This window comes from Pollachius pollachius, assembly GCF_949987615.1.
Source record: "Pollachius pollachius genome assembly, chromosome: 6".
Classification (NCBI taxonomy): domain Eukaryota; kingdom Metazoa; phylum Chordata; class Actinopteri; order Gadiformes; family Gadidae; genus Pollachius; species Pollachius pollachius.
Window position 1 is genome coordinate 6,407,857 of NC_136939.1, and position 19,726 is coordinate 6,427,582.

Here is a 19,726-nt window from a genome sequence, read left to right on the forward strand (position 1 = left end):
CAAAATACACAAATTGACCACACACCGCCACCATCACTTGCACGATTTTATTCTCATTTGGTGTGTGTGCGTGTTCTTTACGTACACACACAACAATGAAATAGTTTGCATGCAGCATTAACATCTCCGCCTCGACTCGGGCAGCACTTGCGCAACGCGAGCTGCTACTGTACACAACAAGACGCGCAGAAATCCAAGTTCCTGTCTTTGCGGAAGCGAACGAGGGACAAGGCGGTGCTGAATGCAATTAGCATATTAACTAGCGCTCGGGTGGATGTGCACAGATGTCAAAGGACAACGCGTTCGGAAAAAGAAAGCAGTTTTAGCGCACGGACCGGGCTCATTTCTTGGCTATTCCCAGACTGCACGCCTGCCGTGGAGATGGGGGATAAGGCGGGCACCAGGTAGGCTGAATGCAGCTAACGCGGAGCCTCACGCACTTTGCTATGGCTAGCGCTGCTGCTGCAGGGGAGTGTGGCGTTAATCACGCTTTTCTATACGGTTCGGGGCGAGTGATGTGCCCGTTATAGGGAGATTTAGGGAAACTCAGTGTGGGAATGCCTCGGTATAATGTCGTTTTGGTCGCCTAATGCCCCTCTCTCCCGGGGGGAAGGCGAACGCATCTGGGTGGGGTTAGCTGACAAGCGACTAGCTAACGCGGCTATATAGACAACGCCAACTGACAGTGGTTCGCTTCCTAATGCTGTGGTTGTAATGTGTGTTTATAGGAAGCCTGGGCATGGATAAGAGACGTTGCTTGGGGTTTCAGTGCATCGCTGTCCTTGTTTCGTCTTTAAGTAACGTTAGGGTGGATTTGTGATGCGTGTGTGGTCACTAGTTTGATCTATTTTATGAGAGCAAAAAATTGGCCATGGATGCACAATGGATGTGTTGTGATCTGCTCTTTGGCAATGATTTGGTTTAGGTCTTGTAGTATTTCATCCATTCTCCGTTTTCGGATGCTTTGGGATTCCCTTCCTTTCCCCCCCCCCCCCCCCCCCCCCCCACACACACACATCATCCGTTATCCCCGTTGTGTTTGACTGCTCCTGCTGTCGGTATTTCCCATGTAATAACAATTGACTTAACGCATTGTAATTACTGAGCCATGAATTGATAGGACGGTGCCCTAAATAATAGAGCCTTTCTGTTCCATACATCACGATGACGTCTCTTTGACGTCCAGTGTCGCCGTCATCTTCCCCGCGGGGCTAATTCAGCTGAGACGCATGCCTAATGTAAACAAATAACAGATCCTCTGCGTCCGCCGATCACCGACTTCCTGCTGCTGACATCCAAAGATGTCCATCCTATGCACCTTTTTTAGTTATTGTTTTTTAACCTAAGGTTTAGACGTGCAATTGTATTTTCAAAAGAAGGTGCGCAGCGACCTGACGTGTGTGTGTGTGTGTGTGTGTGTGTGTGTGTGTGTGTGTGTGTGTGTGTGTGTGTGTGTGTGTGTGTGTGTGTGTGTGTGTGTGTGTGTGTGTGTAACTGTGAATAAGGCTTGATAATATACCTATCAGCCTCACGTCGTATAACGTTAACAGAACGGACATGTGACGAATTAAACTACAAATGGTCTACACGTTGTTCGGCCGGGCGTGTAGACTTAATGGCAAGTTAGACCTTTGGGCTATAACGTGGTTGTAGTGGTACGTTTCTGGTTTGCAAAATGTCAATCTATTATTCAAAATTACAATTAATAGTATTCCCATTTACTGTGAATGCTGAATATATAATGAATACGTGCTCTCTGGCAATGGATTGCAAACCACTACATCTATTTAGTTATTATGATTGGTATGCATTCCCTTCTCTACTGCAAATGTAAGCAATCACATTCCCTTTTCTGTAATTTCATCGGACAGAATCCAGCCTCTAAATTATGTATTGTTATGTTGAGGATTCAGTGTAATGTTGGTTAATCACACCCACATGTCTACAGATGGTTGTCGGAAAAGTGTCATGGTACAATGATATTATCTCTCACTTTGAGCTGGTGTTTGCATTATGGATCTCCTGTATTTGTACAGACCTACTCACTGTTTCTATAGATCTGTATTAGAAGAGTACATAGTATTACTGTAGAGTACCAAACAAACATGCAACAAATGAACAGACCTTATGTAAACATCAGAGAACAGATGTTTGTCTCCTTAGCAGGCAGATGCTGTGTATGTTAGACAAAAAATCACCGTAGATCAGACTACTCTTGGTGATCACTGAGGGCAAAGACTGCACAGGAGTGCCTAAAAGATTTCTAAACTACTGCATGCGACTTGCAGACAGATATTGAGTAACTGAGGCGATGTTGTGCTAAAATAAGACATTGGTGCTATTGGGTCAGATGGCTGATAAACGACGATGCGGTGTGGCAGCGTGTCCCTGGTTGTGAGCATCATGGATTGCGTGACAAGTTATCCGTATTAGCCATCATCTCTGGGCCTCAGAAGGGTCGCTCCGAAGCCAAAACAACCACAGTTAAACCGGAAATGTTCGCAATGACGACAGCCACCCCGGGTGGGGTGAGTGAAACCTGGACAGAGCCTGTGAGAAGCTCTGGATCAGATCCCGTAAGAACTAAACACCAAACCCTTTCCAAAGACTTAACTTAATGAAAGGATTTGCAATGCCTCGTGAAATCCTCTCGCGACCGAGACCCAAAACTGAATGTCATCTCTGTATTTCTAGATGGCCTTACCGTGGATCTTTTTGAAGCGAGTATCTGAAACACCTTTTTAAAAACCCCACAAAGAAGCAGCTAATCCATGTTGGCTTCAACAATCGGCCGTGATGGTTTCCACTTCTCAATAATACTATATCGTGCCGTCGGTGTGAATGTGTGTATGAATGGGTGATTGTGAGGCAATATTGTAAAGTGCTTTGGGTGGCCACTGGTTACAGAAAAAGCGCTATATAAATGCATTTATATATACTATATATAGTATAACACTTCAATAATAAACTGAATGCTTCCTGGTACCTATACCCTAACCCTGTATATCACAACCAAACTGGTGGTGGAGAAGTGGTGAAAGGCATGAGGCAAAGGTTCCTGACTGCCGACACGGTCCGTAGGGAAGTTATAGGTCTACTAAGCTATAGGTCTACTAAGTGTGAGCCCTTGAGTTCTCTCAAACACAACCCTGCCGGCAGAGAGTGTTGGATGCATGTCTACACATGCATGTCGACTATACCTCGTGGGACCTGATTCAATTACACTAACCTCGGTTCACACTGAGGACACGGGGACTTTAGCCCGCAAGTGTAGTCAGTCACACTGAAACCCCAAAGCGAAACGTACTCGGCAGTACGGCACCAAAACGACGTGTTTACGTCGTTTTGGAGACGTAAACACGGCGTGTTTACGTCTCGACAGAGCGTTGATACGACTCCAGAGGGGGGGGCATTCGGTTTGAATCAGTGCACATCAATGCGCCACCACAAGCTTATTGTTCTCCTACACACTGTCTACAGTCTTGTCTGATTGGGGTGGGACTACTTTAATCCCCGTGCTATGTAACATGTTTGTCGGTGCTATGATCCGCCGACACCTGACTTGCACATGTGTGTGTGATCATCATTAGTCACTTGCCACCGCCGCCACGTGTCAGTGAGCCATGTTAGAGCATGACTGCTGTGATTCCCCCCCCCCCCCCCCCCCCCCCCCCCCCCCCCCCCCATCTCACTGGGGGCTACGGACAGAACTAGCGAAGAGGATCCTCCATAAGGCTGCTCCAACTGTGGATTACCTCATGTCGATTTAGAGCTACTAAGACCTATCGTATTCATTCGATGTTCTAACTGAGTAGAATCGTTTTTTTCAGAATCTATGAGTAGCCAATGTTTTTGTTTTTGATTGTGTACACGATATCGGGGATCAATTAGTGATTTCAATGATGTCAACAAATTAAATCAGCACTAATCTAATCCAGAGGTGGACAGTGTAAGTGTCGTGACTTAAAATGTTGTTGTTATGTCTGTGAACATTGGATAGGACTGAAAACGCCAGAACGCAGTTAATCTTCAAACCCCAGAGGAGTTTCTATTTTACTGTTGTTTACAGTTTTGATCACAATTTTTTGGAGGGGGGTGGGGGCATGGGCATCAACTTCAAAGTTACAAAATATATGACTTGGTTAACTGCGATAATGGATAACCACACACACACACACACACCACCTTTTCAGAATTAGTGACGGAGCATTCCATTATTCAACAAATGTGAGGCAGGCCTCTGAAATGTTTGAGTAGTCTGGGAAACATAAGTTGAGGTTGAAGTTTAAGCCGAAGGAAGTGATTTGAAGAACTATAACATTTGTTATTATCCCATAACGCAACAGGGGACCATGCTATTCGATGACTGTTTGAAGTGTCAGTCCATTTCCACTACAAAGTCGGGGTTTGTTTGCACCTGCACTCTGAACCACGGTGCAAAGCAGGCAAGAAATGTGTAAAATAAATAGTCTTTCCTGCCTGTCGGCTGTCAGACGGGGTAACAGAGTTCCTGCTGGTCACCATCAACGCCGACCAGAATGTTTGCTTTTGGGGGGGGAAGTGGAAACCGCTGCAGTTTCTAGTTCCTGTTTTGTGGTATCAGTCATCACAGGAAGTAAACTTAAGTTACCCCATGAGAACTTCCTTTCTGCGCTCATGCTAGTGCCAGGTTTCAGCCCTCGCCCGCGCTCACAGAGTGGACTTTGATACGGTCCGCATTCCAGTGGTTTTCACTGTGGCCTGAGGAAATCCCAGTAATCATGGGAAACGATTTACCGCATGTCGTTTCAGTTGTCACTGCGTTCCCATTACTAGACAGGCGACGGGTGGACACGTATTAAGTGTGCGGCCGGTGCTTTAGAACAATAACATCTTATTGTTAAAAGATGCTAAGCATGGCCGCCACATGCAGGGGTCTGATAGCGTAGCGTCTGTCTGGAGCTGAAGTCTTCTGTTGTGCTCTAGTCTGACTCTGTTTGAAGAAGTTGAAGCGACAAAAAACTTGAGTCATCTTTTTTTTTTTCATCCTTTTTTTTTTTTTAACTGCCTTTCCTCTCTGCCCCCCAGCCACTCTGCAAACCACCGGGACATTAACTCTGTCCGTTAACTCTTCCACCGCCAGTCAATTGGCCCAACACCCTCCTCCACCAGAATGGCAGTGTGCTGCCATTCTGTGTTGAACCAGCACGATACCGTACCACCTCCACAGAAAGCACGTCCCCCTTGTATTTGATCTTCCAACGGTTTAAACCGCTGCAATGCTAAGGGTGACCCAAAACCGTTGCGTCTATCAGGGGCTTGTGTCGTGTGTAGACCTATGGGCGGGGGGGATAGGAAATGTCACAGGCGTCACTCCAACAAGACTGTTGATCTATTATAGTAGGTTAAGGTAGTTGTTTGTTTTGTTTTTTTTTACCCCCACTGGATGTGGGGCTGTGCAATGGCTTTCTTTTCTAAAATGTGTTTTTAAATGGAAGTGTTTTAGTCAATTCTCTCTTTCTCTCCCTCACTCTCGTCTTTCCAGAGTTTTCAAGAAATCCAGTCCCAACTGCAAGGTGAGTCCGGCGGCCGTGTCCATCGCTGGGAGTCACTGTATGTTGTCGTGGAATAAACAGACAACCGCTTCAGAACCGAGTCACGCTAAAACAATTATTCTTACACAAAACAAAACGCCCTGTATTAAGCTATAGACCACTTAATAATAGTAATTGAATGTTAATCCAAGATGCTTAATCGCTGTGTGTGTGTGTGTGTGTGTGTGTGTGTGTGTGTGTGTGTGTGTGTGTGTGTGTGTGTGTGTGTGTGTGTGTGTTGCCTCCAGCTTACGGTGTACCTGGGGAAGAGAGACTTTGTGGACCATCTGGACCAGGTAGACCCCGTAGGTGAGTGACCCCGGAGCGGAGGACGGAGGCCTCTGAGTAGGGTGGAGCTGGGGGGGGAGGGGCTCTGAGTAGGGTGGAGCTGGGGGGGGAGGGCTCTGAGTAGGAGGGCTCTGAGTAGGGTGGAGGTGAGGAGTGTGGGCGTGCCTCGGCCACGGAAGGAAATGTATCAAGTATTTAATCACAACATAACTGCTGAAGAGGATTTACCCACAATGCATTCAACAGGCAGTTGGACTAACTGCCTGTTGACTGTTGGGACTGGGCGTCTGAGCAAGGCCAAGATGTTCCATAGGGTTTTACAAAGAACCACTTTATTCTAAAAGTTGCGACCTTCAACGGCGGGTGAAGAACGCCAATTCGGCGAAGTGTATGATTTCGAAATCGGCAAAGAAAAAGTCGAAAAAAATATGATTTAGTTAAATATGGAAGATTTCTATCTTGGAACTGTAGTCGAAATAGATGCTTGATGTATGACCTGGACTACAAAGTGCCGACATGAGCTGCTTCATAGCGGATGCAGGTTTTGTTATGTTTTTCATCCTGACACCAAAGCGTTTTTTCTCTGTTTTTTCCTTGACAGATGGCGTAATTCTGGTGGATCCCGAGTATCTAAAAGACCGGAAAGGTAGGGCGTGTTTCCGCTTGCCGCCCACTGCCTTTCCACTTTCCATCACTTGCCGTCCCTTTTTTATCAAGCGTTCACCCTCTCCCCTCCGTCTTCCTCGTAGTCTTCGTCACTTTGACCTGCGCGTTCCGCTACGGCCGCGAGGACCTCGACGTCCTGGGCCTCTCCTTCCGGAAGGACCTCTACATCTCCACCTTCCAGGTACGCCTCCACCTCGCCCAGGGATGTGGCCCCCGTCCACACGTCCACACATCGCTGGAGCCCTGATGTTAATAATGATGGCGAACGAGTGAGCCCCAATGGCTCAGCGGGTAGAGCACGTACCATATAGGCTCAGTCCTGAACGCAGCGTTCAGGACTGAGCCTATATGGCACTCTCTCCCATACCTTCCTCTTTATCTCACTATATAATAAAGCATAAAAATCCCCGAAGAAGATAAATTTATCAAATATAAATAATTATAATGACGGCGAACAAGCCCAAGGGGTTGCACTTTCTTTTGCTTATTTTTTCGCATTTAATTGAGGAACAGTAAACTCCAACTCTGCCAGCATTAGTAAAGTTTTCCCGAAGCGCTTGGGGAAGACAAGCGGAAACATCCCGGCCAGACACCAACGTTCTTTAAACCGTGTCTCTGCACACCGGCTGGAGTCCCCACAGTGTCGACCAAATGGAGCTGTCAGAAAAGTGTTTTAATAAGTGCATTTGTACACTGACTGACCGCTGTCGGAATACACTCATTTTCTGAACGCTCCATTTTGTCTCCGATTAGTTTCTCTTCGGTGGAACAGCTTTGTAACGAGACAGGAAACGGGGCGTAACCCGTTCCCTGGCGGTTTGCGATGCCCGACCCGGGCTCTGTCCACCCCCCCCCCCCCCCCCCCCACACCCTTATCCCTGATCCCAGACAAGGGATGAGGGACTCTGGACCTGGTTCTGTTGGTGGACCTGTGTTTGTGTTTCTGCAGGCGTTCCCGCCGGTCCCTGAGGAGAGTAAACCCAACAGCCGCCTTCAGGAGAGGCTGTTGAAGAAGCTGGGCCAGCATGCCCACCCGTTCTACTTCACTGTGAGCGCACACACACACACACACACATACACACACACACACACACACACACACACACCCCAACGAGCACACGCCCGTGTGCTCGTTGGTATGTGTTTGTGCGTGTGTGTGACGTCATTGTCCGACCTGATCTGCATACGGTTTTCACAAGTAGCGAAACAAAGAGGAACACCGTCCTATCTGGCCCTCTCTATGTGTACACAACCTGCAACACACCAGTACATACATACATACATGCATACAAACACACACACTATGACTTCCGGGTTAATTACGCCTGGGTGGTGTATATTTTTGTATTTAGCTGGGTCGCTCCCATTGAGAGTAAACCTCTTTTTATCAACATGCAACACCACAGAGGGAAACGTCATCAACACCGTAATTAATGGCCTGTGAGGGCTGAGCTGAAGGCAATGTCGTGCGCCACTCCATGCCTCCAGCCCCATCCCCTCGTTTGCTAACGAACCGGAGCGCGCGTAGAGCCGCGAGTGGCCGCGTAGCTAGCAGCGTGGTAGCGTTTAAGCACAGAGACGCCCCGCGACGCCGGGTCCGCCTCCCAACACTCGCCGCTCCCTCCCCCTGGAGGAACCTTGGTTGCCATGACAGCCAGCGAGAGGTGGAACATTAACAAGGGACGCAGGGGCCGCTGAATCAGAGCAGCGCCAACCGATTCAAGGATTTGTCTTGTGTTGTATCGCAGTCGAGTGATCAGGGGAGAGAGAGGGAGGAGGTGCGCTGAATTAGGTCATGCCGTCACGCCGTGCTGGGTTATCTAACCGCACTATCGTCGCTATTCACTTTCTCAATCGCCATATTTGGGCAGGGATGGGAAAGTGGTACAGGTTCCGCGTTTTTGATCCCAGCTGTCCTACCCCGGGCTGGGTGACCTCACCCCCTCACCGGCTCCTGGGACAGCACTGAAACTCAGTGTCACCTACTTTGGATGAAGGGCGTCTGCAGCTCAATGACTTGCGTGTTGGTGGATGGGATTTGAAAGCTGTTCTGCGTATTGAGCGTACCTCACCAGGGAATTGACCTATTATAACACATTTATTACACGCACTGGTGTAGGATGGGGAGCTGTTGGTGGTCTGTGGTGGGACAGGGACGGTGGTCTTGTACTGACCGTAATTGTGCTCTTTGCTCCCCTTTCAGATTCCCCAGAACCTCCCATGTTCTGTCACACTCCAGCCAGGCCCCGAGGACACTGGGAAGGTACACACACACACACACACACACACACACACACACACACACACACACACACACACACACACACACACACACACACACACACACACACACACACACACACACACACACACACACACACGCACACGCACGCACGCACGCGCGCGCATGAAACACAAGAAGCGCACGCACACATCCACATGCATCTACAACACACTTCCCTGCATTAAACCTGATACACGCATGAAGCACACACACAGAACCCTTTCCTTTTTGATTCACTCACTACAGCCAATATGTAATATTGTTTGTACATGGTGAAAACAACTGGGAACATAATGCGATTGTGTTTCATCGCCTCTCTTGTCTCTGTGTAGGCCTGTGGCGTTGATTTTGAGATCAGAGCTTTCTGTGCCAAGTCAATAGAAGAGAAGATACACAAGCGGTGAGTGAGTCGCATTTTAGGGATGAGATGGAGCAACCTTTATACGATAGATGGAGTCTATCGTATAAAGCTGGCACCAGTAGGAAGAGCCGACTGGAGCTGCAAGCGTTATTTGCATACTCGGTTCACCTGTTGATAAAATCTTTTAGGACTTTTTTGGATAATAATTCATAATTCAGTGGTTGTCTCTGTGAATGATGTCGACGAATTAACCAAGGCAATAGATCATGTGTACCGGATATAGGACCAAAGTAATCCATAAATGATCAGAAATACGATCCATTGAAACGGATTCCCATCATGGGTTGACTAATGGTTCCCATAGTGTGCCCGTCTGTATACATGCACTCTGAAGATTCTGAACATGTTTGGGGGTTGGCTGTTCATTTGCATAGCCGCATCATCGGTATATTTCCGTGTGTGTTTGTATGCGACTGTGTGTTTGTGTGTGTCTGTGTGTGCGCGCGTGTGTGTGTGCAGGAACTCTGTGCGTCTAGTCATCAGGAAGGTGCAGTATGCCCCCGAGAAGCCCGGCCCCCAGCCCATGGTAGAGACCACCCGCAGCTTCCTCATGTCTGACCGCTCCCTGCACCTCGAGGCCTCGCTGGACAAAGAGGTACACACTGCTTCTCACAGACACGCACCATAGCACACACGCACACAATCTCACACGCATACAATCTCACACACGCACTGTCTGAAACACACACACACACTGTCACATGCACACACATTGTCACACACGCACATTGACACACACACACACACACACACAAACACACATTCTCACATGCACACACACACATTGTCACACAAGCTCCCCCACGCACACAAAGCCTTACACAAACACACCGTCTCACACATGCAGTATATTGTGGAAAAACCTACTCATTTTGCAAATGTCTGATCACTCACTAAAAAATGTGTACGCACACACATACACGCACCCTCATAAGCCATGTACACACTCCGTGACTCACTGGCACACTCACAGAACATAAGGTTGAGTGACAAATCTCCAGCTGCCCGCTCATGAGTAACTGACATTAATAACTTGGACTATTCCCATACTATAATAATAATACTATACTAGAACATTATGCAGGAATATTAACACCGAAATTTTACATATTGTGTGTGTGTGTGTGTGTGTGTGTGTGTGTGTGTGTGTGTGTGTGTGTGTGTGTGTGTGTGTGTGTGTGTGTGTGTGTGTGTGTGTGTGTGTGTGTGTGTGTGTGTGCGTGCGCGTGTGTTTGTGTGCATGTGTAGCTGTATTACCACGGGGAGCCCATCAGCGTCAATGTCCACGTCACAAACAACTCCACCAAGACCGTCAAGAGAGTCAAGATCTCCGGTACCTCCTTATGTCCTTCTGCTGTCCTTCCTCGCGCTACCTCCTTATTTCCTTCCTACTGTCATTCTGCTCTCTATCGCCTTCCTTCCTTCTATCCTCCCTCCTCCTGTCTTTCTGCTCTCTCTCTCCCTCCATCCTCCCTCCTCCTGTCTTTCTGCTCTCCCTCCTCCTGTCTTTCTGCTCTCCCCCCTCCTGTCTTTCTGCTCTCCCTCCTCCTGTCTTTCTGCTCTCCCTCCATCCTCCCTCCTCCTGTCTTTCTGCTCTCCCTCCATCCTCACCCCTCCTGTCTTTCTGCTCTCCCTCCTCCTGTCTTTCTGCTCTCCCCCCTCCTGTCTTTCTGCTCTCCCTCCTCCTGTCTTTCTGCTCTCCCTCCTCCTGTCTTTCTGCTCTCCCCCCTCCTGTCTTTCTGCTCTCCCTCCTCCTGTCTTTCTGCTCTCCCTCCATCCTCCCCCCTCCTGTCTTTCTGCTCTCCCTCCATCCTCCCCCCTCCTGTCTTTCTGCTCTCCCTCCATCCTCCCCCCTCCTGTCTTTCTGCTCTCCCTCCATCCTCCCTCCATCCTCCCCCCTCCTGTCTTTCTGCTCTCCCTCCATCCTCCCCCCTCCTGTCTCTCTGCTCTCCCTCCCTCCCCCCTCCTGTCTCTCTGCGCTCCCTCCCTCACCCCCCTGCTGTGGGGTACTGTCTGCACCGCTGCAGTGCGTGCTGGTAGCTGTGAGTATGCTAGTAGCACGGCGTGGGCCCACCATCCCACCTCTCTGTGGATGTCTTCCTCCTACTCACGGCCCGGGGCCCTCTCTGCTCTTACTCACTGCTTTTTGTGGTGGTTCTTCTGGTCGACATTTTAATATCTGCCTTTCTGAACGCGCATATTCATTTTCTCCTTCTCTTGATTCTTCCCCTATGCCAACCCCATACTGCCTCTACAAGATATAGTGTATAACATATCGCTATCTTGAATCAAACCATATTAAAACATACAAGTTATTTTATATCCCAGTGGATTGACTCTCCCTCTCCCTTCTCTCCCTTGTCCTCCCCCCTCCAGTCCGTCAGTACGCAGACATCTGTCTGTTCAGCACGGCCCAGTACAAGTGTCCAGTGGCCCAGCAGGAAGCCGAGTAAGTACGCTCCCATCATGCCTTGCTTCACCTAGGAACGCCATAGTTACAGGGTGGAAGTGTGTATCGGGAGACATTGGGGACAGCCGCAACGTTGACTAGAGCCGGCCCGGGTTTGTGTTCCCTGTGAGCCAATCACGGCCTTACGGATCCCCGCCTCCAGCCACGTGATTGGTCCGTGATTGAGCTGAGCTGGTCTGCCTTCAGACGTTAGATCAGGAATCTAAAGATTAGTGAGACCCTGCCAGAACGGTAACGTATGGCCGCATTTTGAGATACTGTGTGTGATTGTGAGCGTCCCCGTTCCCCCCCACAGTGACCAGGTGTCGTCCAGCTCTACGTTCTGCAAGGTGTATACCCTGATCCCCACCCTGGACAAGAACAGGGAGAAGAGAGGCCTGGCTCTGGACGGCAAGCTCAAACACGAGGACACCAACCTGGCCTCCTCCACCATGTGAGCGCACGCACACACACACACACACACACACACCACCATGTACACACACACACACATACCTCCACCATGTGAGCGCACGCACACACACACACACACACACACACACCACCATGTACACACACACACACCTCCACCATGTGAGCGCACGCACGCACGCACACACACACACCACCATGTACACACACACACACCTCCACTATGTGAGCGCACGCACGCACACACACACACCACCATGTACACACACACACCTCCACCATGTGAGCGCACGCACGCACGCACACACACACACCACCATGTACACACACACACACCTCCACCATGTGAGCGCGCGCACGCACGCACACACACACACACACACACACACACACCACCATGTACACACACACACACCTCCACCATGTGAGCGCACGCACGCACGCACACACACACACCACCATGTACACACACACCTCCACCATGTGAGCGCACGCACGCACGCACACACACACGCACACACCCCCTCCTCCACCATGTGAGCACACACACACCTCCACCATGTACACACACACACACCTCTACCATGTGAGGCTGAACACACACACACACCTCTACCATGTGAGCGCACGCATGCACGCACGCGCGCACACACACACACACACACCACCACTCACACACACCTCCACCATGTGAGGCTGAACACACACACACCTCCATCATGTACACACACACACACCTCTACCATGTACACACACACACACCTCCACCATAAACACACACACACGTCAACCATTTGAGAACACACACCCGGACTCCACCATGCACAAACACATGTAGACAGACACACACGTACACACACACACACCATGTACACACACACACACACCGTGTACAGACACACAAATTACAGAGAGTGAATAGGGTTCACACCTATTCAAGGTAACAGTGAAGACACACATGACACAGTGACATTTTGTCATTGGCGCTGTGGTGTAAACGCACGCAGACGGGGGTTGACCGTAATCTAGAGAAACCCCATAAAGAGCATCTTTTGGCAGTTGCTTTTTTCTTTTCCGTGTGACTCGACACAAAGCAGAGCTGGACAAGAAAGAGCTGGTTAAGTGGACACGCGGTCGGGCTTTTAGCTAGTCGAAAGAACGAACTAACTTTTTCACAACATTACAAATTATTATTTTTTGTCCCAAACTAAAATGTCACGTAGAATAGGTTGTGTACTGAGGGCTTGTCACACACACACACACTTGTTAGTTGACTCTCTCTCTCTCTCTCTGAAATGTTGTTGATCTCAGCACATTCACATGTGACACGCAACCCTATACTCAACCTTTTAAAACAGTAACTAGCAGTGTTCCTTCCTTCCTTCCTTCCTGTGTCTCTCCCTCACTCTCTCCCCCTCTCTCGCTCTCTCAGAGTCAAGGATGTCACCAACAAGGAGGTTCTTGGCATCCTGGTATCCTACAGGGTCAAAGTCAAGTTGGTGGTGTCGCGCGGAGGGTAGGGTTAAACACACACACACACACACACACACACACACACACACACACACACACACACACACACACACACACACACACACACACACACACACACACACACACACACACACACACACACACACACACTGTTTTGTGTGCAAGATGCATGCAGTAGAACGTCGCCGCCTTTGCGAAGAAGCACATTAGGTTGATCAATGGAGCCTCGTCGATGCGCTCCTCTTTGGGCCATGCAGCGAGTACAGTCCAGCACGAGAGCGCACTGTAGAGATCTCTATCCGCAGGGCTCGTACGCTCAGCTCCATTGCCTCCAATTCTGCAGATGAATAACTAGGTGACTTATTGTCCGACAGTGTGCATTTGGGTTGAGCAGAGAAAAGCCAGTATGGAGTGTGGTTCCCTCTCTCAGGCCGGCTATGTATTCCACTCACCGTGGAAGGAGATCATGGACTTTACTTTAATGGGAGATGGGTTCCCCATCTGGCATTAATACATCTCATCTTAGTACTAATTTCTATAATAATGATGATAATAATCATAATCGTAGTTGATGATACATTGATAAAGGGTTACATTTCATGAGAACCCAAATGGTTCCAGTGCTGTGCTTGGGAGTCTTTTAAGTGTAAATGCTAATATTGTGCTCAAATGCAAATTGTCTAATCAAATTAGGTTACGACGTTCTCTTCCTTTCTTATGTATGCAGTACATAAATGATCAAATTTGACCCTAATCACAACACCAAATCGGCAACAAAGCTATTATTGGAAACAGGAAATTGGCCATACATCTAATTTATTGATCCAGAATCAATGCAACCAGCAGGGGGCGCAGGTTGTCTCTTAATGCAAGCACTCCTTCTGTATTAAATAGTACTCCTTTTTCTCCCTTCTTACCCCCCCTTTGGTTTGTGATTGCTTTGCTTCCTTAGTTCCCCCCTCCCCTTTTTAGTAAGCGATTGGGTTGCCATGCTTTGCTTCCACATCCCTCTTGTTCAGAGCTCGGGTTGCCATGTGTTGCTTTATCATCCCCTCTTTTGCATCCTCATGCTTCGCCGTGTGTCGCTCGTGCGCTTTTCTAATGTTTTTTTATTTTAAAATTCTGGATCCCAATTGTGCTTTTTTTTTTTTTGTCTTTTGTTGTTGACTTTTTTGGCTCCTTATCTCATCTTCCTTCTCCTGTGGCGTTATGTGTTTCTCTCCTTGTGTCTGTCCCTGAACCCCACCCCCTGCCCGGTTGGCATCAGGCTTCTGAGTGGCATACTGGAGAGGTAAATGTTCCAGGCCGCTGGGTCTAGTGTGTCTTCTCTGCTTCCGCTTCAGTGCTCTCTCCCTCCCCCTCTCTCTCTTTCTCTGACCCCTCTCTTTCTCTAATCTCTCTCTCTCTCTCTCTCTCTCTCTCTCTCTCTCTCTCTCTCTCTCTCTCTCTCTCTCTCTCTCTCTCTCTCTCTCTCTCTCTCTCTCTCTCTCTCTCTCTCTCTCTCTCTCTCTCTCTCTCTCTCAATGCCCCAACATTTACACTTCCATAACTGATGCATACTAGCCAACTTCAGCTGTTCACCCTCAGCTATAGCTCCATGTTTTTATCCTTTGATTCATACAAAAGGAATGGCTCACGGAATAGCATAAGAATATTTCCCTGACAAAATGGTTCATTAGTTTGCTGGTTTTGGGCCGTTGCGTGACCTGTGTGTGTGTGTGGCCCCTCCGGGTCACTCTCTCTCCCCTTCTTCTCCTCCTCCAGAGACGTGTCGGTGGAGCTGCCCTTTGTGCTCATGCATCCCAAGCCCATAGACCCGCCTATGTCCCGCCCGCAGTCTGGTACGTACACTCCTCCGCCTCCTGCTCTGAGCCTGGTGCTTCCACTGGAGCAGTCTGCTCTGTACAGGAGTTTAATTAAGGTCAAACTTGTTGCAGGATGGTCGTGCTGCAGGCAGCGGTGTATAGAAACTGCTTTGGAAATGCTCTTTACTTTTTAATTGATCACATCAGGGCTGCACGCTGTAGTCAAATGTAAAGAGTTACAGTCTGTGTTTTAGTTCTAAGTCTTTATTATAAACCATATTAGTCCATGTATTGAGACTAACATAAATGTCTGCTTTTCAAAGGTCTGTGCAGATCTTTTTTATTTATAGACATTGCGATCATTACGTCAATATTTGAAACATCGTCATATACGATATCATAGCGTATTGCGACAGCCCTAACACAATGGACACAATGGGGCTGTTTCCATGGAAACGGTGCTCTTATTTACGTTTGTGTGTGTGTGTGCGTGTGTGTGTGTTTGTTAACAGCTGTACCAGACCTGGACCCACCCATTGACACCAACTTGATAGAATTTGAGACCAAGTGAGTACGCAGTCTGACCCCTCCCAACACAGAACCACCTTATTCTCTCCGTAGAACATGCCAGAGCACCATCGTTAGCAGTCACCTCGTCATGTACGCTGTCGTCTGGGGTAGGTTATTGCTCCGGCGTTGCGAAGGAGTTTATTCAGTAAAGTGCAGTTGTGACGTTTTTTAGAAAAAGGTGCGTCTTCTGATAAGCTCGGGTGACAAAAAAGTCCTCGTGGGAGAGCCGTGCTTTTAAAACGACTACGTGGGTCGATTTGAAGTGGAGACTCCAGCCGGTCCCCTGCCACGGTCTCGGTGGGAAAACACTTCTGTCCCACTTCTGCTAGTGCGTGCTCCTCTCCTCTGAACGGCTCTAGGACCGTTCAGGCTTCCGCTTTTCCTGACGCCGTGGCCTCAACGTTTGATCTACGTTACCTGGTACGTCTCATCCGACCTTTTTATAAAACGTTGGATAAGCCGTAATTCACCAGGTCACCAGGTGACGTAAACCAAACGTTGCGGCGACCCGTTTTAAGTGGCGATTTGGACCACGATCGATCCATAGCACACGGCATCCCTCTCCGCGTGTAATCAGTGGCGGCGGGCTGGCGGTGTCCCGTAGCAGGGAGGCTGACGCTCTCTCCTCTGCCTCCCCCTCTCAGCAGCAGTATCACCCAGGACGACGACTTCGTCTTCGAGGACTTCGCCCGTCTGCGGCTCAAGGGCATGGTGGATGACAAGGAGGAGGACTGCTAGGAGAGCGCGCGCACAAACACACACACGCACACACATACACAACCACACGCACGCATAAACACACACACCCACCCACACAAACACACACACACACACACACACACACACACACGCGCGCGCATACTCAAACATCGTATACACGGGCACATACACAGTCCCGAGTTATGAAACACAGAGGAAACATTTCACAAGTAACGCGCATTCCCCCCCCCCCACCCCCCAGCGCCGGGGGCTGATCGGCCGGCGGGGGGCCCGTGGGGGTCCGTGGGGGGTTCCACGGGCCGAGGGGACTTCCAGCGGGCGGGTCTCTCGCCCCTGCCCGTTGCCCCGCGGCCGTTCGTTGTGCTGCCAATGTTCTGTCTCCACACACACACCCCCCATCGCCCTCTGTCTCCGTCTCCGTCTCTCTGTCTCACTCGCCCTCTCTCCTCTTCCCCTGACAGGGGTGTCTGTGGGCGGGTTGGATTGATTGACAGGGTGGTTGGATTGACAGGAGGGTTTGATTGACAGGGAGTCCCGGCCGTGCTTGTGTAGTCGGTGGAGGATTAGGTTTGGGGGGGGGTTTCTCTTTTGGTCGGGATTATTATTATTATTATTTGTTCACAACAAGACTTCTGAAGTGTCTTAGGTCTAGTGTCTTAAGTCTTGTGTCTTAGGTCTAGTGTCTTAGGTCGAGCCAAAGCGCAAAACACAGGGGTTGGCTTCCAGGGACAGCGTCCGTGAGGAAATGGCTTGTGTGTGTCGTCCTCCTACCCCCCCCCCCCCCCCCCCCACACCAAGCCACACACACACACTTATGCTAATCATAGCCAGGGCTTTTAATTGCTAAACAAAACAAGAAAAGGGGCACAGAAACTAAAATTGCCTCAAGTGGCCATACCCCGCCCCCCACTAACCCCAAACCCCTTTCCGAAAAATGTATTCAAATTTGCCAATTTCCGGTCTCCAAAGAGAGCGGTGAAGCTGATTGGGTCCTAGAAGTACTTAAATATTGATCCCTTCAGGAGCCAAAAGAAAAACGTTGTTTTTAAGCTAGAGCGCGTCGAGCAGCAAGCATTTGTGCTAAAAATAAAATGTCCAACTCTTTTTACAACTTGTCAATTGCCGTCTTATTACAAAATCAATATATGAAACGGTCAAGATGATATTTTACAAATCGCTAATGATCGCTGTTCTATACAGCGACTCATGAAGGCAGGATGTTTTGAACCCGGTCTGGATGGGACAGGTGCAAGCGTTGATTTGCAGGATTTCACCAGCATTCCCATTCTGCCCTGTTTTCCAAGCGTTCCAAGCGTGCTTTCCAAGCGTTACTTTCTGTATAAAACGAAAAGACATTTCAGCTCCACTAGCATTTCAGCTGCTGTTTAAGCTCCCTCAATAACCTCCACACAGACACACACACACACACAGACAGACGCACACACTTTTCCACCTTGTCCTCAGCCACAGTTATAGCTGCACTTTACACCCGAGACTCTTGAGTCACCCGCTGCGGAACGGACTCTGACTGAGACGAGTGCTTTGGCTAGGGCCGCACACTTCCTGGGTGCATTAGTGGCAGACACCAGACCAGACTAGACCACGACTATCACGACTCGAGATTTTCCACGAGCCGGTCCTTTTGATCGACGGCTCACCCCGAGACCTGGACCATCTGTGACGCGAGTAATGCAGCCCCCCCCCCCTCCCCCCTCCAAAATGCTTGCTTACAGCACAACCACCACTTTCTTTCCATGTCCACGTTCTCCTGACCCGCGGTCCTAAAACCCGGGATTGAGCCGAGCGTCTGAGCGGCTGCATGATGGCGGCTGTGGGATGCTGCGCTAGCATAAAGGTGAGGTTCGTGTCGGTCCGCAGGCCTCTACTGCTTCGTGTCGTGTCGTTCTCAGCATGAATGTCGATAGCCGTCAGTCGTTAACATGTTTTGCGTGGTTATCCCTGAGATGTACGTTGCCCCCGTGTGGCTCACACGGGGGCTGCCGTTTAGGATTGTTTTTTTCTTCTGCTCTCATTGGACGATACCCCAAAGTCTATTCTTGTTTTTGTTTTGTTTTTGGTTTTATTTGTTTCCCGAGGAATTGAAGGATGATTTTTTTTTGTTTCTTCTGTCACGTCTATGCATCAATTTCCTCCCCCCTTTTTTTTTCTTTTTTTTGTATATCGCGCAAAGGAAGCTAGAGTCTGCCTTGTTTCACAGTCTGTTGTAATATAACTCCCATTTCATATGCTCACGGAAAATTTAAAAAGAAAAAGAAGAGCCCTCGGTCCGGACAGGAGGCGGTGGCTCTAGAAACAGTCACGCTTGCATTTGCTTTAGTTTTAGTTTTAGTTTCGTTCTCTCTTCAGCCACAAACCACTTAGATTTACTCAGTCTGTAACTTTAAATTCATAATAATTATAAAATAAAAAACCCTACGATGAAACAGCGGGATAAATATGAAGCATGTTCTGTTTAGTTGACTTCTTCCAAGCGGTGCTGTGACGCATACGAGCTGTGATCGTTGTCCTCTATCATCGTACGTCTGTGCGGTTTTCTGTCTCGGCGCCTCTGCTGAGTGGACATGTTTTGAACAAGTGCCATGTCCACTGGCCTTTTTCATTATTTTTTTATTTTATTTCTTCGATGCTCGCCATTTATGTCTGTAAACACAGGAAGTCATTTCTGCTGATGGGACGTATGCCAGAAAAAAAAAAGATGATTATTATGATTATATATTATTATTATTATTATTGCTATGATTATTATTATTATTGTTATTAACTGTTATCACCATTATTACTTCTACTGTATCATAATTGAAACCATGATTATTCTCATAATCACTGAAGAAAATCTAATGTTTTTGCCATTTCATTTATTTTTATTTTAGATTTTTATTTTCTATTTTTATTAAAGTTTAAATGAGCTAACCTACACCGTGGTGAATTGTGTGACTACAATAATGGGTGAAAGTGAGACTTTTGAGAATGAAAAGTAGTACAGTATTACTCTTGTAACTACGA

General features: G+C 48.6%; 1 protein-coding gene across 2 annotated transcripts; it reads left to right on the plus strand.

Annotated features, from left to right (window-relative positions):
• Nucleotides 1-220: 220 nt before the first annotated feature.
• arrb2a (arrestin, beta 2a) lies at nucleotides 221-19,637 on the plus strand. Of its 2 annotated transcripts, none has more exons than XM_079737882.1 (16): nucleotides 221-404; nucleotides 5,525-5,555; nucleotides 5,822-5,882; nucleotides 6,463-6,507; nucleotides 6,611-6,708; nucleotides 7,477-7,575; nucleotides 8,731-8,790; nucleotides 9,144-9,211; nucleotides 9,692-9,827; nucleotides 10,481-10,565; nucleotides 11,609-11,681; nucleotides 11,998-12,135; nucleotides 13,546-13,629; nucleotides 15,372-15,448; nucleotides 15,925-15,979; nucleotides 16,627-19,637. In XM_079737882.1, the coding sequence occupies exons 1-16, from the start codon at nucleotides 382-384 to the stop codon at nucleotides 16,718-16,720; spliced, it is 1,227 nt and encodes a 408-aa protein (XP_079594008.1). In that variant the 5' UTR covers nucleotides 221-381; the 3' UTR covers nucleotides 16,721-19,637. The 2 variants fall into 2 exon arrangements, with proteins under 2 accessions (XP_079594008.1, XP_079594009.1); XM_079737883.1 differs by having other exon boundaries at nucleotides 16,630-19,637.
• The last annotated feature ends 89 nt before the right edge of the window (nucleotides 19,638-19,726 follow it).